The 21,161-nt window shown below is 49.6% G+C and overlaps 9 protein-coding genes across 9 annotated transcripts; 5 read left to right on the forward strand and 4 right to left on the reverse strand.

The window, feature by feature from the left end:
- Positions 1–705: 705 nt before the first annotated feature.
- On the forward strand, positions 706–2,643 carry FSUBG_5861 (endonuclease reverse transcriptase; the record flags this gene model as incomplete). Its single annotated transcript, XM_036684003.1, has 4 exons — positions 706–981; positions 1,045–1,317; positions 1,369–1,767; positions 1,819–2,643. 4 exons carry the CDS (start codon positions 706–708, stop codon positions 2,641–2,643), a joined length of 1,773 nt encoding a protein of 590 aa, XP_036538645.1.
- Positions 2,644–4,750: 2,107 nt separating this feature from the next.
- On the forward strand, positions 4,751–6,019 carry FSUBG_5862 (major facilitator superfamily transporter; the record flags this gene model as incomplete). The annotated part of the gene is made up of 1 exon (XM_036684004.1): positions 4,751–6,019. One exon carries the CDS (start codon positions 4,751–4,753, stop codon positions 6,017–6,019), a length of 1,269 nt encoding a protein of 422 aa, XP_036538646.1.
- Positions 6,020–6,954: 935 nt separating this feature from the next.
- Positions 6,955–7,389, forward strand: FSUBG_5863 (fungal hydrophobin domain protein; the record flags this gene model as incomplete). The annotated part of the gene is made up of 2 exons (XM_036684005.1): positions 6,955–7,278; positions 7,330–7,389. 2 exons carry the CDS (start codon positions 6,955–6,957, stop codon positions 7,387–7,389), a joined length of 384 nt encoding a protein of 127 aa, XP_036538647.1.
- A 430-nt stretch (positions 7,390–7,819) lies between these two features.
- Positions 7,820–8,974, forward strand: FSUBG_5864 (uncharacterized protein; the record flags this gene model as incomplete). Its single annotated transcript, XM_036684006.1, has 1 exon — positions 7,820–8,974. The coding sequence occupies one exon, from the start codon at positions 7,820–7,822 to the stop codon at positions 8,972–8,974; it is 1,155 nt and encodes a 384-aa protein (XP_036538648.1).
- Positions 8,975–8,998: 24 nt separating this feature from the next.
- FSUBG_5865 (transcriptional regulatory) lies at positions 8,999–12,334 on the reverse strand (the record flags this gene model as incomplete). Its single annotated transcript, XM_036684007.1, has 4 exons — positions 8,999–10,928; positions 10,992–11,044; positions 11,552–12,160; positions 12,248–12,334. The coding sequence occupies 4 exons, from the start codon at positions 12,332–12,334 to the stop codon at positions 8,999–9,001; spliced, it is 2,679 nt and encodes an 892-aa protein (XP_036538649.1).
- A 541-nt stretch (positions 12,335–12,875) lies between these two features.
- Positions 12,876–13,786, reverse strand: FSUBG_5866 (uncharacterized protein; the record flags this gene model as incomplete). The annotated part of the gene is made up of 2 exons (XM_036684008.1): positions 12,876–13,323; positions 13,377–13,786. The coding sequence occupies 2 exons, from the start codon at positions 13,784–13,786 to the stop codon at positions 12,876–12,878; spliced, it is 858 nt and encodes a 285-aa protein (XP_036538650.1).
- A 402-nt stretch (positions 13,787–14,188) lies between these two features.
- FSUBG_5867 (NACHT and ankyrin domain protein) lies at positions 14,189–17,193 on the forward strand (the record flags this gene model as incomplete). The annotated part of the gene is made up of 2 exons (XM_036684009.1): positions 14,189–14,333; positions 14,384–17,193. 2 exons carry the CDS (start codon positions 14,189–14,191, stop codon positions 17,191–17,193), a joined length of 2,955 nt encoding a protein of 984 aa, XP_036538651.1.
- A 110-nt stretch (positions 17,194–17,303) lies between these two features.
- Positions 17,304–18,137, reverse strand: FSUBG_5868 (sucrose utilization SUC1; the record flags this gene model as incomplete). Its single annotated transcript, XM_036684010.1, has 1 exon — positions 17,304–18,137. One exon carries the CDS (start codon positions 18,135–18,137, stop codon positions 17,304–17,306), a length of 834 nt encoding a protein of 277 aa, XP_036538652.1.
- A 1,049-nt stretch (positions 18,138–19,186) lies between these two features.
- FSUBG_5869 (maltose permease) lies at positions 19,187–20,852 on the reverse strand (the record flags this gene model as incomplete). The annotated part of the gene is made up of 2 exons (XM_036684011.1): positions 19,187–19,815; positions 19,865–20,852. The coding sequence occupies 2 exons, from the start codon at positions 20,850–20,852 to the stop codon at positions 19,187–19,189; spliced, it is 1,617 nt and encodes a 538-aa protein (XP_036538653.1).
- Positions 20,853–21,161: the final 309 nt, after the last annotated feature.

Consider the following 21,161-nt stretch of genomic DNA (forward strand, 5'->3'; position numbering starts at 1 on the left):
TAACGAAGTATGCCAATACCCTGACACCATCCAATGCGCCAACTGCCGGGGACCACACAGGGCAGACTTCAAAGACTGCCCAGCGAAGCCCCGCAGAACCCCTCAGGGCACAACCAGAAGACTCAGCAAGAAAGAACTGCATAAACTGCGACAGGAAGGACACAGGCTCTTCAAAATGGCCAACCCGGAGGTCGCATCGTCAACACCAGCCACCGCTATCCGACACAGAAGATCATCCCCGATCACTGACCTGCAGACACGCAGACAAGCAGGTCCCCCGACAACACCAACCCCCTACGCGCAATAAGTGCGTCAAGAGGGACACGCCGACGGAAAGACAGATAACCTATCACAGTCTTTCAAGCGAACGTTGGCAGAAGCGGGCCGTCACACGACATAGCACTCGCCCTAGCACATAGCAATAGCTATAATGTTATTATGCTGCAGGAGCCGTAGACCTTTATTATAGGAGGAGAGTGCAAGACAAAGAAACACGCTGCATACAGCATGTACACTCCAGTTCACCACTGGAAGGACCTGACAGAGAGACCCAGGGTCGTAACATATACCCTTAACACCAGCCAGCTAATGGGGGAACAACTTGACTACAAGCTTAGCAGAGACATAGTTACGGTACGAATAGGGGACATATCCCTTACTAACTTCTACCGCGAACCCCGAACGAACGAAGCACTAGATATACTAATGGCAAGACCTATCAATAATAAGGCCGTTATCCTAGGTGACTTTAACGCCATACACTACTCGTGGCAGGCTGCAGAGACGAGGGATAGAGGAAATGACATCGCCAAATGGGCAGAAAACGAAGGGCTCACGCTCCTCAACCCCCTAAACGAACCTACTAACCCACATAGCAACACTATAGACCTGGCATGGTCAAATATCCTGGGAGCCTCGGCGACCATTGAAGGCCACCTGGCCACTAGCTCTGACCACTACACCATCGCCGTCACACTACCAGTAGCGCGACCTGAGCCCCCTTAACCAACGAGATTCACCATCTCCAATGAGGAGGATACACAGCGCGTGGTAGGCATGGTACGAGATAACGTTTGGCTGCTTCCGGATAAAGGGGACATACAGGAAGAACTTGACACTGCAGCAGCCGCGCTACAAGACCTAATCTCAGGGGCAGTTAACAATGTAGGCCGAACGCCCCGGAAGAACCTGCCGCACACGAAGTGGTGGAACAAACGATGCGACAAGCAGTACAAGCTGCACCGAGAACTCCGGCGAGAGCAACTACTAGGCTTTAGTAAAGAAGTCCAGCTAGCACAAGTAGCCTTCCGAAGGGAAGTACGGAAAGCTAAAAGGAGTAGCAGAACCACTATTATTAACAATATCCAGGAACCGAAGGACATCTGGCCTATTATGCGCTGGACCCAACCAAAGAACCAAGCACAAGCGCTACCTATTGAATATGAAGGGAAAGCACACGTTAGCCTGCTAGAGAAGACAGAAGCACTGCGCTCTGCAATCCTAGATCGATTTACAGCAGAGGATGACATACCTGACCCGTGGGTGCCTATCGACTCTGCTCCGATTATTAAGCTCCCTATGGAACTCATACTAGAAGAAATGACATGGGCGGTCACCTCGACAGGTAACACATCCCCAGGCTCTAATAACGTTACTGTCAACGTCCTTAAGGCTATCTGGCCATATATCAAGGAGTATGTACTGTGGCTGTATCAGAGATGCCTTGCACTCGGACACCACCCACTGGCTTTCAAGCTAGCAGAAGTGGTAATGATACTCAAGGTTAGAAAGAGAGACCTCTCTAACGTTCGCTCCTAGCAACCAATTGCCCTCCTCTCCTGCCTCTCTAAAGGCCTAGAAAGGCTGATAGCAAAACGGATGGCCTACGCTGCGGTCAACCAAGGCGTATTGCACCCCAACCAATTCGGTGCCCTACCAAAACGCTTAGCCACAGACCTTACTGCCATCCTCACGCATATTATAGAAGATGCCCTGAACCGAGGACTGGTAGTCACTGCAATCACCGCTAACATCAAAGGAGCCTTCAATGCAACCCTGCAGAACCGAATAGCGCTTGCTCTCAGGCGACAAGGCTGGCCGGAACCGATAATTCGATGGACGCACTCCTTTATGACAGACAGATTAGCAAGGATCAGGCTACAGGACTTTACTACAGACTACCGCCCCCTTAACTGCGGCCTCCCCCAAGGCTCGCCCGCATCGCCTATCCTGTACATGCTGTATATCGCATGGATCTATAGCATAGGGAACACAGGCTTCACACACCCGGCAGTAAAGACAAAGATTGCCCCAGCGACCAGACTAGGATATGCTGATAACACCACCATGATACGAATTGGCAAGACCCTTACTGAGACCGCCCAACTGGCTACCAATGACCTAGCTGAAATCATCCAAGAGGGAAAGAAGCGAGGTATCCTGTTCGGACCTGAAAAGACAGAAGTAATGCACTTCACCCGCAAGCACCACAAGGAAAGCCCAACCATCACGCACAAAGGCCGAGTAGTGAAAGCAGAGGGGGAGATAAGATGGCTCGGCGTGTGGTTTGACAGGAAGCTTACCTTCCGCAACCATGTAATGAAGTGGTCAGCTAAAGCCCGCACGGTCTCTAGTCTGCTCTGAGGCTTCTCCAACACTGCCCACGGGCCCCGACCAGACGCTGTCCGACGGGCTGCACTTGCCTGTGCGGTCCCTATAGCGACATACGCATCCGAAGCGTGGTATGCAGGAAAGAGCACTCTGAGGACAGTTGACTACATGCACACATTAGCAGCGGCTGATAGAGACGACGGCAGGGCACAGGTTAATACTAGAGCAAACCACCTGATACAGCTCATAGAAGGCGCCCTCAAGGACTCAATACAAGCTACGCTCCCAGTCTGGAGAACAACGCCTACCCCGGTACTGCACAGAGAAAGTGGCATTCCACCAGCTGAACAGATACTGGAGGCGGAACGAAGACGCTTTTATGCACGACTGCAGGCACTAGATAAAAGGCACCCGCTGGTTATTACTCTAAACAGCCCGAAAGATACAAGGGGGAACAAAACGCGCGGTCCAACACGGCTTGAGTGTGCCCAGAAACTCCTCCCTACCGCACCACGGCCTGAACTCATGGCACCAAGGCACACATACCTCCCACCACTAAAAGGGAGCTACCCAAAGAAACACGCAGCCCTTGGCTTTAACGCCTGGCTACAGTCTACCAATGCCCTAGACCTAATTGTATACTCCGATGGGTTACAGCTGACATCCGGGGCCACGGGCTACAGATATGTAATCCACCGATCAGGGCTGACAGTTGGCGAAGGTAATGGGCGACTCGGGAAGGCGGAGGTCTTCGATATAGAGGCAATAGGCGCCCTGCAAGGCCTCAAAGCAGCTGTGCAGTTGGCCCGGCCGGAAGACCGCATAACTATATGCCTAGACAACACATTAGCAGCTGAAGGGTTACGGCGGAACGCCTCAGACTCCTCACAGGATGTATTCCTCAAATTCTAACAGATATCTCAGGCCCGCGGCCTTATCAGGGTCAAATGGTGCCCTGGGCATATGGATATTGGAGGTAATGAACGAGCAGATGCCCTAGCTAAAGCCGGCTGCGAACTTCCAGAATCACCTGGGGCCCAACCGACGCTGGCCTACATCCGCAGACAGGCCAAAGCCAGAACAAAGAAAGATTTCGAGGACTGGTGGACTACTAATATCCCTGATAGCTATAAGAACCTCGGCCTTAAGGCTACACTGAAATGTCCAGGAGAGCTTAGCCTCTACAGACGCTCACTGTGCCATTTGCTGGCGGCCCGAACAGGCCATGGAGACTTTGCTGACTACCACGAGAGATTTCAGCACAACAACGCCCTGCTTAAATGCTCCTGCGGGCGGCGGAAATCACCTAACCACCTTTTCTATTGTCGAAAGATCGCCCCTAACAAGAGGCCGCGGCTTGCACCCGCGCCTCAAAGGGAAATCAACCGAATAATAGGCAGAAAACACCAAGACTTTATCAAGTTTGCAGAGACAACGAGCTTTTTCACAGAGATCTGCCCGCAACGCTAGATAGGGCCTAAACTTACGCTAGAAGAAGGCACGCCTGGTCAACTGGCAGCGGGCAAGCCAACATACCTAAGGAAATGACTGCCGGCAGTCGTGAAGAACAGGTTTAGACGATTTAACTGCCAAATAATCGGATTAAATGGGCGGCGATAGCTACGCTTGTATGCCTCCGCTGACGGAGACTGAGCCCTAGAAATGAGGCCTTTTTAGAATTAGAAGGGCGGAGGAGTTGCTAAGATTCTGTTATGATTTGGACGCGTGGCCTTATAAAGCCTTATTTTTAGTGGGCCGTTACCTGGCCTACATGTAAAATAACCTATTTTAGCTAGCTTAGCACGTCTCTTTACTCCTTGTGGAGATTGGCTAGGGGAAGCCCAGTGGGACGTTAAATAATACAACAACAACAACAACAACAACCCAGTCGCTCAAGATACGCATGAACTCGAATCAGAGAGTGTCCAACCAAATAAGTCGGAGGCCGAATCGCTACTGGTATATTTCCCCTACAGTCGGTGTGCGTTTCACGTAATCTAATCAACCTTTCGTGGCCGTTTAGGTAACTTGGGACGGAGACAGCGATCCAGAGCATCCATACAACTGGCCCCGGCCGCGCAAATGGGCCATCACTCTATTGCTCTCCGGTGGCGGTTTAGTCACTCTCATGTCAGGCGCCATGCTCGCTCCAGCTCTCGAGACAATATCCCAAGATCTGGATACCGACGCGGAGGAAACACAGATCTTCCTTTCAATATTCGTCCTCGCATTCGCCTTTGGACCCATGGTTCTCTCTCCGCTTGCCGAAGTATTCGGACGGCGGCCAACATGGATGGCCTCTAGCTGCTTCTACATCCTCTGGAACACCGTTGCGGGTTTCAGCAAGTCAAGCGGTCTGTTGATTGCGAGTCGTCTTCTCTCGGGTCTTGGGGCAAGCGCTGAGTTTGCTGTGACGAACCCGGTTCTATCGGACATGTGGCGGGCGGAAGAAAGGGGTACTTCATTCGCTATCTCGACCTTTATTCCGCTCCTGGGTCCGGCGCTTGGGCCCGTCATCGGAGGTGCGGTCACACAGACTGTGGGTTGGCGCTGGACCTTCTGGGTCCTCTCCATCTTTGATGGGATCTTGGCCGTCATCGCTCTAATCGTGTTCAATGAGACCTACGAAGTTGTTCTGCTGGAGAAGAGAGCTGCCCGTTTGCGTAAGGAGACCGGCAGGGCCTACTTCACAGAGCACATGACTGTCTCAGAACGAAGTCTTCGCCCAGTTCTGCTCAAGGCGCTGAGTCGTCCGTTTCGTCTTCTCTTCACGCAACCCATATTGCAAATCATTGCGATATTCCTGGCCTACAATTTTGGAATCCTCTATATCGTTCTCTCCACGTTTGCGACTCTGTGGATTGAACGGTACGGTCAGTCAGAATGGGAGAGTGGCTTGCATTACTTTGCCCTAGTCATAGGTTATACAGTAGCAGCACAGGGCGGCGCGATTCTGATGGACAAGCTCTGGGGGTATCTCAAGAAGAAAGCTGGCGACGACACGGCACCTGAGTATCGTGTTCCTCTAATGCTACCTGGAGCCATCCTGATCCCTCTCGGTCTGTTTCTCTATGGCTGGTCGGCAGAAAGGCATACTGTTTGGATAGTCCCAGACATCGGTATCGCCATCTTTGGTTGTGGTATCATCCTCAATACGCAGGCTCTACAAGCATATGTTATGGACGCATTCCGTAAGTATGTCGCCTCCGCAAGTGCTGCCTCCCAGTTTCTTCGGAGTATTGCAGGGTTTGCCTTTCCTATCTTTGCCCCGGCAATGTATCAGAAGCTTGATTACGGCTGGGGAAATAGCCTGCTTGCCTTGGTGTTCATCGTCCTGGGCTGGCCGGCACCGTTCCTGTTGTGGAGGTACGGTGCAGCTCTCCGAGCCAAAGGCACGCCACAATGGTAGATTGGTTAGTTTGGGGAGGTCTAATTTCCGAGGGCGGCCTGGCGTGCAAGACACTAGCTTTTTGCGGGGAAGGGAAAGGGCTGGTGCAGTAGCTTGGAGGACTGTAAGCGGAGTGCGTTGGGGCGCTTGGCGAGGCGATGAAGTGAGCAAGGTTGGCCCAAATACAATTCAAACGTACTTTTCAATCTTTTCTTTTTTTTTTTTAATTTTTAGAACTTGAGCCGCAGTCTAAAGTTCCAATAGATGACCTCGGCTACGGGAAGCACGCCCGACGTTCACGCTGCTTATGAAGTATACCAACCCCTAAGACCAGGGCCGATGAACTAACCAGATCCAGCGTCACGACAGTAAATGAGATCGAGGTTCCTCTAAATAAAGATTACTAATAGAACTAATAGACGACGGCTCTGACTGGCATGCTTTTGGCCGAGCAATGTCTTTGTAATCGGGCCGTTGATTGAATCTACTGTAGATCCAGGACACTAGCCACCATCTGCCGTGTCTCAAAGATCAAGATTCTGGTCGCGGAATCGCGATGAATCGAGATGAAAAATAACTCTTGCTGAAGAAAATGTCTTGATTACTAGCCAATTGCAATTATGCTCTGTACAGGTTTGGGATAAGCTTAAATTTTGCAGGGAGGATAGAGTGTTATTTGTTACCGCGTTCAGCCTTGTGCTCTCCTCTACACGGCATTCAACAGATGGGCGCGGTCCCGCCACTGCTTGCCATCCAAACAACGACAGTCTTTAGATAATGCCAGTCTCACGAAGGAACTATTCAAATGCGGCAATATTCTTGGGTATAAAGCTATCACTACTTGCTCTTGTCTTCATAGCAATTCCCATCATTAATCACCAAGTTTCGCTTCTATCCACTTACCTGCAACTCACTTTCCCCGATTTCAACATTTTACCCCCTCCTCTTTCGCCAACATGCATTTCATGACCACAGTCATCGTCTTTACCTCTGCTGCCTCCGCTTTCAGCTTCAAAGGCTGGAGAAAGCCCAAGGTCGATGAGCTCAGGGTCTCTGAAGCTCAGGAAGTCTGTGGGCAGGACACAAGTGTCCGGTGTTGCAACAGCAAGACTGGCAATGCGAACGACAACAAAGGCGGCTTCCTAGGTCTTTCCTCCACGAATTTAAACATCTTTAACAACTGCTTCGATCTCAGCTTGAATGTCATTGGAATTCTCGATGGCACTCTTGGAAAGAAGTGTAGTGGCAATGTGGTTTGCTGCCGGGACTTCCCATTTTCTGTAAGAGGCAAACAACTCTTGAGTTTCGGTTGATGTACTAATGGATTACAGGATATCACTGGCCCTATCAACGACGGACGACCCTGCATTGATTTAGTCAATCTGATTTAGGCTTCTGTCATGTTATGACCCAGCCAGTGTTGGCTCTGATGCACCGTGCGCAGATCACGCTTAGCATTCACAATATGATTGATCTACTCGTTAAGTGTCTTGGGAAGAGCGTAGATCGCCTCAATAACGTTCAGATGCTACAAGTAGCTGAGAGTTTACAAATAATCTGTAATCGAGATACCTAAACCCAAAATTTTGTGCACCTTGTGATCCTAATACTCATCCAAGAGCCGCCATTGCAGAATGCTAAAGTTAAAAACTGAGTAGTTATAGAATAAAAGCTTGAATTGTGGAGAACATCGTTCATGGCTGCTGCTTATGTGATCGGTACAAAACACTGTCCTTTCCTTGTAGTCCTTTCTCTACTCAATAATATTATCAACTTCCTTCGCAGCCACTCCCGCTGTCCTCTTCAACATCATCAGCCACCATGAGTTCGCCCGCCGCCCATCTCCCTCTCCCTCTGCCCAAAGATGCCATCAACGCTCTCTTGCAATCCTTGCGCCTACCTCATGCCACGTCTATCAGCAACCCACAAATGACTGCTCAATATCATTCAATCTACTTCCTCACTCTGCCGCCTACCGAGCTCTCGCGTGGCTACTCCGAGCTCGTTCTTCGCGTCGCGGGCAACCATCTCCCCGAGATCAAAACAGCAAATGAGATAGGCGTCATGACCTGGCTCTCCGGGAATACCACGATACCTTTACCAGAGGTCATAGCCTACGATGCTTCCAACAAGAACCCCATCGCTCACGAGTACACTTTGCTTTCTCGCGTTCAGGGCGTTACCCTCAGTGATATCTACGACAACTTGAGCGACGAGCAAATGAACCAGATCTTCGACCAGCTGATTGACGTCCTCACTCAACTCCAGTCGCACCCTTGGGACGGCATCGGAGGCTTGAAACTCGATGATCGAGGTCAGGTTCAGCTAGGCCCAGTGGTTGACGAGACCTTCTGGCAGGTCCCAGACATCGAAGGGTTTTGGCCTGAAGGAGAGACGGTGGCGACTCTCAACATCGGAGGGCCGTACAAGACATACGTCGACTACATGGTAGCACATGTCAACAAGTACATCCGACTCATCCAAACCCATGAAAAGCTGGCGTTCATGCGAGATACCATCCCCCGCCTGGAGGCATTCGTAGCTGCTCTCCCGAAACACGTCAAGGAGCTCAACAAAGTCAAGCTACGCCTCGCCCACAAAGATCTACACTTCGCCAACATGATCTTTGATCCAACTTCTGGCAAAATCACTGGCATTCTCGACTGGGAGTTCGTTGGCGTCGTTCCATACCCTCAGTGGAACCCAAGAAGCTCCTTTCTCTGGAACGGGATCGACACCTCGGAATCGTTGGATGAAAAGTACAAGCTGTTGGAAGTCTTCAAGCAGCGGTGTAAAGACAAGGGCTGCAAACTGTTTGAGGAGACGTGGTACAATTCATCATTGCAGGAAAGCATGCAGCGAGCCGTTGACTTCTTGCGGGCTATTGTGGAGGTGTCGCCGAGGGGTCAGAGACAGGAGCTTGTACAGGGATGGAAGGACGTGGTGCTAGAGAACATTGCAAAGTTTGCGGCCTAAATTAAGTAGTTTTATTGAGGACCATTACGCTGTACTCATATTCTCAGCATCGTTAGCTAGGAAGTCCTGCATGTCAATGCCAAATCCAAGTCTTTCAAACTCAGATTCTGTCCCAAACGTCCCTAATATACCCTCAAAGGATAGGTCCAAAGCCCCAAGGCCAGCGAGGTCCATGTCTTGGACTGTGTCAGGGATGCTGTCTGCCGTCATATAAACTTCGGCCGTCATGTTCAGCAGCTGATGGAGTGCTCGTATCACGCCAGCCGCGCTTGAAGCTGTCCCAAAGAACTCGCCCATCTTTTCTAGGACCGTAATACTCTGCGACAGAGCAGTGCGGGCGATTGTGTTCGTTGGACAGTCTCGGGGGTATGCAAAGAGATATCCCACGAGCGTTATCGCGGCGTTCCATTGACAGTTGAACGGCTCGTACCATCCATTCAAGATATCATACTCTTGGTACACCTGATGTAGGAGCTTCGTCGTTGCTGCTGCGTGTAGAACTGAGATATCTGCCACTTCATGGGATGAGGAGGTTTGTCTGATTCCAGCACGAGTCAAAGATTGGCTTATGGGATGCCTTCCAAGTGTTAGCATCAGTTCGTGGTAGAATAGTTCAAGCATCAAGCGTTGTCTTTGCAATGAAAGTGGCACGAAATGTTCAATCTCAATTTCTGAGAGGTCTGTTGAGAGAGGCATTCCACCGCTCCGTCTCTGCGTCTTCAGCAAATGAGGCAAAGAATGAGCCCAAGCGCGCATTCTGTCCATCCCCGAAGCATATGCATTTGATCGACCATCGGAGATCGTTGTCTTAGCTTCGTCGATCGATCGGAATTCGAACGGACGGTCAAAGGCTGATCGAGCTATCTCGGAGAGTCTAGCTCTCTCGGTGGTGTATCTCAGCTGATCAAGGCCAGCGGTAACATGACCCAGATCACTGGTAGGCAATAATGATGAAATTGGCTGGGTTTGGGAGACCCAAGGCCTACCTAATCGGATACATGATCTCGTTTCAAACATGAACATAATGCACCAGGCACGCTTTCGTGCTTCTCTTTGTTTGGCGGGTAGGTCGCTCCCTGGCTCAATGTGCAGCCCCAACGTATATGCTGTGCGCGCTGCAACCCCCAGCATATTCTGCGCCATATTCTGATAAGAAGCATTTGCTAGGTAAATCGCAGACCACAATTGACACTGGAAGGTCTCTAGTGTTGGTCTCTCCAAGTGACACGATATCAGTCTCTGGCAACGCTGGTAGAGCCAACGGCCCGCGATAGCTGCGTCGCGAGAGTTGATCTCTACCTTGTAACCGCTTTCTCGTGGCAATGACGTAACGCCGAACTGCATGCACAATGCCAATACTATATCGACCAGAGGCGAGTCTTTTCTTGTGTCACCGGTTGGGTCATCCCATAGCGAGTTATAGTGCTCCTTGAACTCTGCCTCGTCCAGAAGCTGGTAGCAGCAGTGCCACGAGTCCCAGAAGAGGTCAAGGAAAAAGGCCCCTTGAGTTGCTGACAAGTCTTTCCCCGACAGAGATGTGTCTGTCAATCCATGCGTCGCTCTATCAGGTATCGCGTTATCTGAGATTGGGTGTTGGTCCAACTCGGCGTCGGGAATATTGATGACGTTCATCATACATCTGCTTGCCGAGTTGGGTATCAAGCTGTGAGGCTCTTGATCGGTGTTCAAGGCTCCACTGTTGGCTTTCAGACGCTGGCTAATACAATGAATGAAATAGTACGTGGATGAAGGTCCATAGAACTGAGTGCTGGGGCCTAATGACTGGATCGTCATCGTAGTATCGAGTTGAACTCCCTCGTTAGCATATAAGAAGCTTGGAGACGGGTCGTTCGGTACGATCTCCGGGGTGTCCTCGTCTGGTGGTGTCGCGACACTCACATCTCTGAGTTGTCCCTCAAGCTCTTTCACTCGAGCTCTCAACCTATCAATCTCACTATAAGTTGTGTCAGGCGTGGGGTCAAACTCGACAGCGGGTCAACGGCCTTCGTTTCCATACCTCATAGCGCGGGGTAGACTCCACCCCGGATTCTGTCGGGTCGTGCTGTTGCACTGCCAACCTTTGCTAGAGCAATTCTGACATGGGTACTCTGTATCGCATTTGACACGATGTAGTCGGCATGAGTCGCAGGCCTTGGATACCTGATTGCGCCTGGGTTTTCTCGAGGGGGTAGGAGAGCTGGAAGCAGAAAATGATCCAAACATATTTGTGTTTCAACCCGGTGGGAGATAAAGCTATTGAGAGTGATCTAGAGAGGTTCGTGATAATTGTCAGCACTAATATCCGCCTCAACCCGTTCCATCGGAGTTAGAAGAAGGTGTCTAAAGCCGATCCTGGTAGTAGATGTGGATCCACATCGCTTGCTATGACGGCTATGGTTGGTTCGGTAGGAGATAAGCTTGAACTCGAGTCTGGGCTTACCCATCACCAGGAATTCTCAATCACCGAGGCAAGTCAACAACAAATGAAAAACTAACAGATATTGCATTCTTTGAGAAAACATGTATATAGAAATCAGTGTAAGATAAATTGCTCTCAGTACCGACAATTTAATATACTCCAAGCGCCTTGGCGATCTCCTCAGCGACACCTTTGGACGACGCTGGATTCTGGCCCGTGATCATCTTCCCATCAACAACAACCTTCTCCGCAAGAGGACCTTCATCAGCCTTGACATACTTTCCACCACTAGCCTCGCCCAATCTCTTCTCTAGACTAAAGTCCATATCCTCTGTAAATTGAAACATCTCTTCACCGACGTCATCAAAGCCTGTGACCTGCTTGCCCTTCAAGATCAACTCACCCGATGCGGTCGTCGCATTGACGAAAGCAGCTGGTCCGTGACATACAGCTGCGATAACTTTGCTCTGAGAATGAAAGTCACGAAGGAGACTTTTGGAGTGCTCATCGTCGACAAGATCTACCATTGGACCGTGTCCCCCCGGGTAAAAGATTGCGTCGAACTCTGAGGCTCGACCAGCAACCTCACTGAGCTTAAGAGTATTCTTCCAAACTGACTCGTGGTTCTCAAGGAAGTCTTTGCATACGGGATCATCCTTGAAGAGCTCCACTGACACAGGATCGAGTGGAGACTCGCCGCCCTTGGGAGTCGCGTAGACTAACTCGGCGAGAGGGTTAAGAACGTGAAATGGGTGAGCAAGCTCGGGCTGACTTATGTTAGCACCGCTCAATTGAGGTCTCCAAAATACAATATCTGGATATGAAGACAATGGTCGAAGATGTATTGTACTCACCAGATACCATCCGATCTGCTTTCCGGTCTTGGGGACCTTGTCTGCAGTGGTGAGAACTACTAGAATCTTGGGTTTAGATGTCGTCATCCTGAAGTTCAAATCTCCGAAGTATTTGCTGATATGTGAAACGAATAAGATAAAGCAGCTTGGCGCCTACTGAGAGTGGTCAAAGCTGCGTTGGTCTTCAAACTTGACGGAACGGTGCTTGGGATTTATATAGTCCACTATCTGTGATAATCATTCTTACATATCCCCAAGGAGGGACGGAGTGTACTATCGACTCGGGCTGATCCTCTTATGAGTATAGCTCTTTTCTCTTTAATGACTGGGTCGATTCCTCTGCTGACTCCGTCGCTCCTTTGGGAAATGTGGATCGCGTGACCTCACATCCCAAATATTAAAACATCCGCAACACTGTTACTCATGAAAACAGGACGAATGGGAAAGGCATATACCTATATAGTCGCCAGGTCTAACTTTTAGAATAAAACACTTCGTTTTTTTTCAGCATTTGTTATGGTTGCAGCTATGTTCTGAGATTACTGCGCTGTATAGAACGGTGGGCACAATGCTCGAAACATCCTACTCATTAATTCACTTTGCTATATACCATCTACCACCTTCTCATTCATCTTCTGGGAACAAAGGACGTAAAGTCAAAGTTGTTTGCCATACCCGCCACCGCAAAGCTCCGATTTTCAGCATGGATCTTTGTGATATCCTGCCCCGTCATGTCTGACCCATCCACGTTGAACTTACCCGCTAGAGCAGTGCTCTCTTCCGCGGCACAGACATCTGAAATGTTCTGTTGTGTTCGTTCAATAATAACAGCATCGAGAGCTTTTTTGGAGACCTTCTCCGATATCTGCACCATCTTTTTGTGTCGCTGTATTTCGGAAGTAAATGACTCTTTGTCATCAGTCTCACTGGACCCTGATGCCTCTGCCTCGTACTTGACGATTTTCATTTTGTCCTTCTGTACCTCATCAATCTTCTTTTTGAGAGAGTCTTCGAGTGATAGCAATTTATGGTCACGAAGCTCTTTTATCATGCCTTCTTGGCGACTCATTTGGAGACTGTAGTAAGTGATTGTCAGCTCGGCCTTCGTCTTCGGAAAGACATGGCTAACGCGTTGTTGGTCACCAAAGTGACGTTGAGAATCTTGATACACTGATCGAGCTGATCTTTCAACAATCGTATACGACCCAAAAGCCCAATCTTGGTATAATCCAGAACAGAAGTCTCGTCATCACTCGAGTGTCTTGTCCAGTGGCCAAGTGGAGTGCTGAACTCAGTGCACGCGTGGTCGCAGCTGTCAAGAGCAGATTTTAGTTCAACGCCCAATTGGTCGGTGTCGATCTGCTTCTGGTCCACGGCGCACTCTAGCTGGCTAAGAATGGGTTTCAGATGTTGGAGCTGACGTCGAATGTTCTTGATGGATTCCGGGGCGCTTCGAATGTTTTCTATGGTGCTCGACAGGAAGGCCACACCCTGGACGATGCCCAAGATGGAGGCGGTAATACTGACAGGGTCCGGCATCGTGGTGAAAGAACCGTAAGACGGAGGTTATAGCCTAATTAGTAGGGTTTCTATCTTCCTTATGTACCACAGTTTCAGTGCCAATTTAGGACAAGGATAAGCGAGAGATATTCTACTTCACAGAGGTTCGTGCCACATGAAAAGGCAACAATGTTACACTAACACGGGCTTTGGGGCATAGATCTGTCACAGACACAGTCACCTGATATTAAAAGATTTTCAGAGCTCACGACACAAAATACAAGGCCAATCATTGGTTCTCTTAGCGAGCTTGTAAGACGCCAGATTACCAATCTGCGCAAATTCGAGGTTCGGGCGAGCCGTAGTTCGAAGAGGTTTCTCTGAGAAGTACTCGCAGATCTTTTCTAGCAACTCTACAAACGGTATGGGATTTGAGTCATCATGACAACCGAACGGCGGAACCTAGATCGCATTGCTGGCCGTAGAAGCCAGCAAAATATTCATGACATTTCCGCAAACAACGGATCGTTTGTCTTTGCAGGCGACGTCAGCCACGTCAGCTTTTCTCAGCCAGGACAGATCACTCGTTAGTTCACAAGTGTTGCACGTCTCTGTACTATTGCTTACCAGACCTAGCTAGCTTTGAGGATGCTGTCAAGAGGTGTCGGGATATCCTATTTGTGAGCCATCCTGATGCCGACAAGGCTAGCGTCGCCAATGCGAAAGGCAAAAGAACACCCGGAACCTGCAGCTGGATCCTGGATAACCCGCAATGCCAAGCATGGCTCAATAAAAAGTCTCCCCTGTTCTGGATATCTGGTGGTCCAGGCATGGGCAAAACGGTCTTATCCCTTTTCCTTTGGGAACAAGTTGAAAAGCTGTGTCAAGGCACAGATGATCAATTCTTGTTCTATTTCTGCCGCTTTCAACACGACCTTTACAACAAGCCCGTCAACCTTCTACGAAGCCTGATATATCAGCTACTCAACTTTAGCACTGATATGTCCAAGGTTCAACAGGTCTTGAGTTACTTGGATAGCCAAGAGAAAGCAGACAATGCCTTAACTAGCCTTGAGTGCCTGTGGAATATCTTTGAAATCCTCCTATCACAGCCTAGTCTCTCCATAGTCTATTGTCTTATTGATGGTATCGATGAGTGCCAGTCTTCTGATGTATTGATGGGCAAACTTCGAGACTACTGTGCTTCGCCCATTGGACGCAATGGACCTCTCAGGTTGGCGATAATAGGTCGAGATGTTGATCTACTCGGTATACCCATTCATCCCCGAGATGCCACGTCTACACCAGAATCCACTTCAAATAATCCAACAGATGCAATCAACGTATTCGATGGCATCAAGATCAATCCAGAGTATGACCAACATGCTCATGACGACATTGCGGTATTCATCAGATGGAGCCTAGAACCTTTGCAAGGAATACCCGACTTCGAAACCATCTGTCCTCAAGTAGAACAGACCCTACTCACCAGAGCAGACGGTACCTTCTTATGGGTCGGTTTTGTTATCAATAAGCTTTCTAAGAAGAAGACTTGTCTCCAAATTCTGGAAACCATACAAAATATACCGGCAGGTCTAAATCCAATATTTGGGAGAATGCTACATCAAATAGACCCCAAATACCATTCTATCAGTGCGACAATCCTCAAATGGGTTGCAATAACAGTGAGGCCCTTGACCCTTGGAGAATTGGCCTATGCTATAGGGACGAATATCGAGCGTATGGCAGATAGAATCTCCATCTGCCAGCCACTTCTAAAACTTAACGATGGCCGAGTTTTGTTTATTCATCAATCCGTCAAGGAATATCTTGTGAGAAGCTATCCGGATCAAGATCCAATCGCCGAGGAATTCCGCATACAGGAAAAGGAGTGCCAGAGTGAAATCGCCCACAGGTGTTTGCAAGTCCTCGAACATAGTTTCTTGCAGCACACACGAATCAGCTCCAGAAGTCCTGAGTACATGGGAGGGGAGGATAGGCAGCCGAATATCTTGAGAGTCGATATGCAGCCAGGGGGGGTTCGGGTGGCCTCTCAGCTATTTAATTATGCAGATCTTCACTGGATGAAACATGCTAAATTGTCATCAGAGAAATCCGAGCATCTTTATGACCCTAGCAGGCCATTCTTCAAAAGGTCTTCTCTTGTAAGGAAGAACTGGGCAGCCGTTGGACATGTGCCCTGGCCGCGAGCTCACATGGCGGCTTATTTTGGTATTCTACCGTGGCTCCAAGCGCTCGTGGAATCCGAGGGAACTCCGTCTTGGTATTGGACTTGGCGGTGGAGGAATTGGATCAATGCAGAATATTTTGGCTGCATTCCTCTGTCCCATGCAGTCGTAGGGGATCATGAACAGACAGTTCGATTTCTCCTCCGCCATGGCGCCAATATGAGAGGCTGGCATCCTGCCCTCAGAACAGCGGCAGCTCTTGACAGGGACAAGATTGTGCGGGTATTTCTTGAGTATGGTGCCCCGCTAGTACACGATGGATGCAAATTTGAGGGGAGTGTCCTCACCAGTGCGGCACACAATGGCTCCATTGCCGTGGCACAGCTGCTTCTGGATCACGGTATCGATATCAACATGAAAGACTTCCAGGACCAAACGGCGTTAGTTCAGGCCGCAAAGCATGGTCGCGAGGACTTGGTGAGATTTCTTTTTGACCATGGTGCACAATTCGACATCACGGACTTCCGACTGTGGCTAGCTAAGATGGCGGGGATTCCAGAGCCCGGATGGAGTACAGGGGTAGTTCAGACATTTCTTCAGCGCCTCACCAACGTATGCTGGGCTGGCGAAGATGGGGGCGGACTGCTGTGTCAGGCTGCAAGATTTGCCGACTCTCAGATAGTTCAAGTCTGCTTGGCGAAAGGTGTAGATGTCAATTGGAAAGGACCATCGGGCAGGACAGCACTGATAGAGGCACTATTGGGCGACCGAAGCCAACGTGCAACAGATGTTGATGGCCGCTTTCTAACTCGGGTGCCTTATGTCCTTCCCAGGATGCTCAAGCTCAATTCTACAACGCTAGAGGAAAGAAAGGCAGTAGTTATTGTCTTGTTGAACCATGGTGCCGATCCTGACCTCGGCGGGGACTTGGAAGATGGTTCACGCAGGCCACCGCTGGTATGTGCTGCCAGCCGAGGTTTTGACTGGGCAGTCAAGGAACTAATAGAACGCGGTGTTGACCTCAATGCCAGGGCTACGTTCCTTCGCAAGCCTCTACTGAGAGGGATTCCACTTTGTCCTCCGTTCAGACATGTACCTGCACAACATACAAGCGTAGGTGCATTAGCTATGTTCTATGCATCTCGTGGGGGATACATATCCACTCAACAGCTTCTTCTTGCGCAAGATGCTGACACGAGCCTTCTGGATGAATGTGGGAAAACAGTTCTGGAATGGGCCTCTAACAGTGGTGATTGAGGGATCGAACAGTTGGAGATTATGATCTCTTCTGTAAGATAATAAAGAGATTAAATAGTTATTCCTTTCATTTCCAATACTTATATTACTGCACAGAATTACCACTTCCTTTACATTTCCTCGATATCATCCGAAACGTCTTGATCTGGCAGGGCAAGACTTCGGTCTACGTTCATGAGAAGACACCCGCTCGCTTTGCCAACCAAGATGTCCAAATGACGATAGCTTCCCCCAAACCTTGTTCCAACAATCTTGACTGTCTCCATTAGGGTATCAATAACGCCAACATCCATAGTTGAACCTTGATATTCCAACGGTACCAATGATAGCAGATCCGCCAACGAGCAGCCAACATCAAACACCTTTTCAACAATTCCAATACCATTTGCTTCAAAAGCCTGAGTCGGCATAAGTTGTGACACTAACACGATATCGCGAGCGATACTAGCGGGGTAATGTAATGACATCACATCCTCGCTGTTGGCAGTCGACAAAACTCTTTTTGAAGCGCATAATTTCCAGACAACAATCTTGAGCCATTGGCGCGATATAAGAAGATCTGCCTGTTGTACTTGGGAGTGGTTTGATAGGTTCGGAAGCGAATGTTTGAGAAGATACTGCAGCCGGAACAAGTTTGCGAAATCTGTAGAAGTGGATGATGTTGGAGAGTTCCACTGTGAGATGAAGTCTTGGCCAAACGGACGAAAAAGTGAGATGAGATCGAGGAAGCCGCGCAATATCTCTGCGTCAGAGGACAGTGGTTCGACGTCTGGAAGCTTTAATGTGTCTTGCAATCTGATCGGTCGGTTTCTTTGCAGTGCATATGCTCTTTCAGTGATGAAGAGAACCCAAAACATCCTCTGAGCGTACTTCACAAAGACTGGGTCGCTTGCATCATCATCATTGTATGTGGTCTCCTCATGCAAGCGCAACGTCTGGAGCATCGTGATAGCTTCCTGTAAATAATACCAAGCCGAATTATCTTTGTTCATTGAGAAGAATGCAGCATGGAGAAAGAATGATGTCTGGATATGCATCAAAGACGGATGTTCAATGAGATTACAAAAGTCTCTTGCGCGAAGAGTTTCTGCTATCAAGAAGTCTGCAGATGGGATCGTGAAGTTGTCCTCGACCGGGCAAGGCGGTAGTATTTCTGGCGACAGTGCTATTACAGCACAACATGCGGTTATCAATCCATACTCTTCGGTCGATCTTGGTGTCTGTTCGAGATAAGGGCGATGTAGAATTGGAGTAAGTGGGTATTTATGCTTAAAGTACGCGTCGAGACACCATCGAATGACCGCATCAGTCATTTGAGGAGACTCCAAGGATTGTTTCGGACATGGCGGGGATGCCGTGTTGGTTGAACTGATGCTGGGGATGTCGACTTCTGGGCTTGTAGATGAAAACACCGTCGCCGCTGGTCGCTGTCTGGACCTCCGTGCATATCGCGGCCCCTTAGGCCCCGTCTTTTTCGGCACCGCCAAATAAGTACAGCTTATATCTAAGCTTTGACAATTATGACACGGTCTACAGCCATCGCAGCGAATCTTTCGCTTATGGCAGACATCACAGGCCTGTCGGACCTTGATGGGCTTTGGCGGCGCTGGACTTGACATGGCTCGATTGATTGGAAGCGGGCGGTTGCGACAAGGTTCGAAGTTTGCGGGGTTTGGGTTTTATATAAATGCGGAGAACAGGGCACTTCGTCATGGCTGCACGCCACTGGGTCCACTGAGTTTAGCGCTAACTGCTCTAGAGTGGCCCCATGAAGCCAAAACGATGGGGATAATCTGACAATGGCAGCAAGAGACATTAGAGAGAAGATGAGTTGATAGAGTAAAGAACATTTATATCATTCTAATATACTATAAGACTTTTTGTTTGCTTCATCCCATATCAGCGGCCAAAATGCAAACTCCCATTCCCCGACGCCCTTCCACGATACCAAGACCCTCATCCCCTTCGCATTCTCAACACCTTGCGAGTCCAATCACTTCTTCTCCATGGTGGGCTTTCGAACGACAGCTCCATCGTTGACAACGTACTTGGAGAACTTTCTGGGAGGAACACCCTCAGCATACAGGCAGTCAATGTCATGATAAGTCCTGTTCTTCGTCTCAGGCTGGAACCAGAACAGCGTCGCCAGAATAAAGACCTCAGCCCCAACAAACAAGAACATGACCTTTCCGCCCCAGTTGAGCTGATCAGGGTTTATGAAGTAGGGGAAGACCGACGACAGCATAAGCGCCGTGAGCTGCTGGCAAACAAGACTGAAGGCAATAGTCTTGGGGCGTGTAGCCTGAGCAGCAGTCTCTTGTGCGATAGCCCATCCAAAGCATCCAACTGTACCGGTGTATAGCATCGACCATGTAATCATGAAGACGAGGAGAGCGGTGTTGGCGGCTGTGTTGGTGGTACTTGCGAGGGAGGTTCCGGCGATGATGATGGACCAGCAGCAGAGAAGTGTGCCGCCTCCGATGAGAGACTTGCGACGGGGGAGGACATCGGAGACGCAGACGGCGACGCAGTTGGAGAGGAACTGGAGGGTCGAAGAAATAGCTGTGAGGCCGAAGGGGTCGGATTGGCCGATGAGTTCGAAGTAGTAGGTTTGGTAAGTGTCTGCAACAGTTAGTATTTGAATCAATAGGAACAGAATCTGATTACTTACTGGCAAAGTATCCACCAGAGAAGTTCTGAGACTGAAGTCCCATAACAGCAATAAGTGTTCTGCTTCGGTGCTCCTTGGAGAAGATGGCCTTCCAGCTAGTCTGCTTAGCCATGTTGGCTTCACCGGCAGTAACCTCGAGTTCAGACTTGATGAACTCAAGTCTCTCTTCAACATCGATAGAAGTACCGTAAAGCTTGAAGATAGCCTTTCGAGCATCTTCGTCGCGGCCCTTCTTGACGTACCAGACAGGTGACTCGGGCAGGAAAGGAAGAACAATTGCGAAGAGAGTAGGGACAAGGAAAGTCATGACAAAAGCAAGTCGGTAGCTCCATTCGCCCTTGATCTTGGAAGAGCCCCAGCCAGTGATGGAGGAGAGGAAGAAGCCCAGGACGATGATGACGTTGGTAAGGGAGCTGAGAGAGCTTCGAAGAGCGGCGGGTGCATTCTCTGTGACGTACAGAGGAGGCGTGACAGTTGACAGACCAACGGAAAGACCGAGAAGGAGCTTGGAGACGAAGAGGATAGGCAGACTAGGAGCAAAGACCAGCGCGAAAGAAGAGGAGATGGATAGAGCGACAGCAGTCCAAAGAACAGCCTTGCGTCCAACCCAATCCGCAAATTGACCAGCCAAGAAAGCACCAAAGACCTGTCCGATTGTACTAGCAGCGTTCCAAAGAGACTGCCACAGCGCGGGGATGACATATTGATCGCCTACACTGTAGTACTCTCCGTAAACCTTGCGGAACTCAGGGAAGGCAACAGCTACGCCTGAGAGACCAGCATCGTAACCCCAGCCAAAGACTAGGGACATGATGTAGATGGACCATAGGACGAAGCGCTTGTCTTTCTTGAGGTTTGTCCAGAGGCGCTGGTATTGTTGCTTGGGAGTGAGGTCCTGCGCGTCAATGGCCTTTTGGATGGCCACTGAGTCTGATGCCTTTTCGACATGGTCGGACACCGTGGTGATGGCTTCGACTTTGGTAGTCATTGTGAAGAAGTGAAGAGGATTGAAGTGATTGAGGTAGTGGTGATGAGTTGGTTATTGAGAGGGAATGCCCTCAGGGTTATATATCAATTCATGATTATCAGACTTAAAGGATTACCCCCAGAGGCGTTGGACATTCCCCGATGGATGGAGCCGGATGGAGCCCCCATGGGGAACAGCAAGAGCGAAAAATGGCCCCATCTCATCGGCCGAGAAGAACTTTGCAGGTCATGATGCTCACAACCCGGATCGAGATAGTGGGGTCCATGGCTGAAATGGGTGAATTTCTACTGGTCTTTGAGTCTGTGGAGA

Source organism: Fusarium subglutinans (genome assembly GCF_013396075.1).
Source record: "Fusarium subglutinans strain NRRL 66333 chromosome Unknown NRRL66333_c0000059, whole genome shotgun sequence".
NCBI lineage: Eukaryota > Fungi > Ascomycota > Sordariomycetes > Hypocreales > Nectriaceae > Fusarium > Fusarium subglutinans.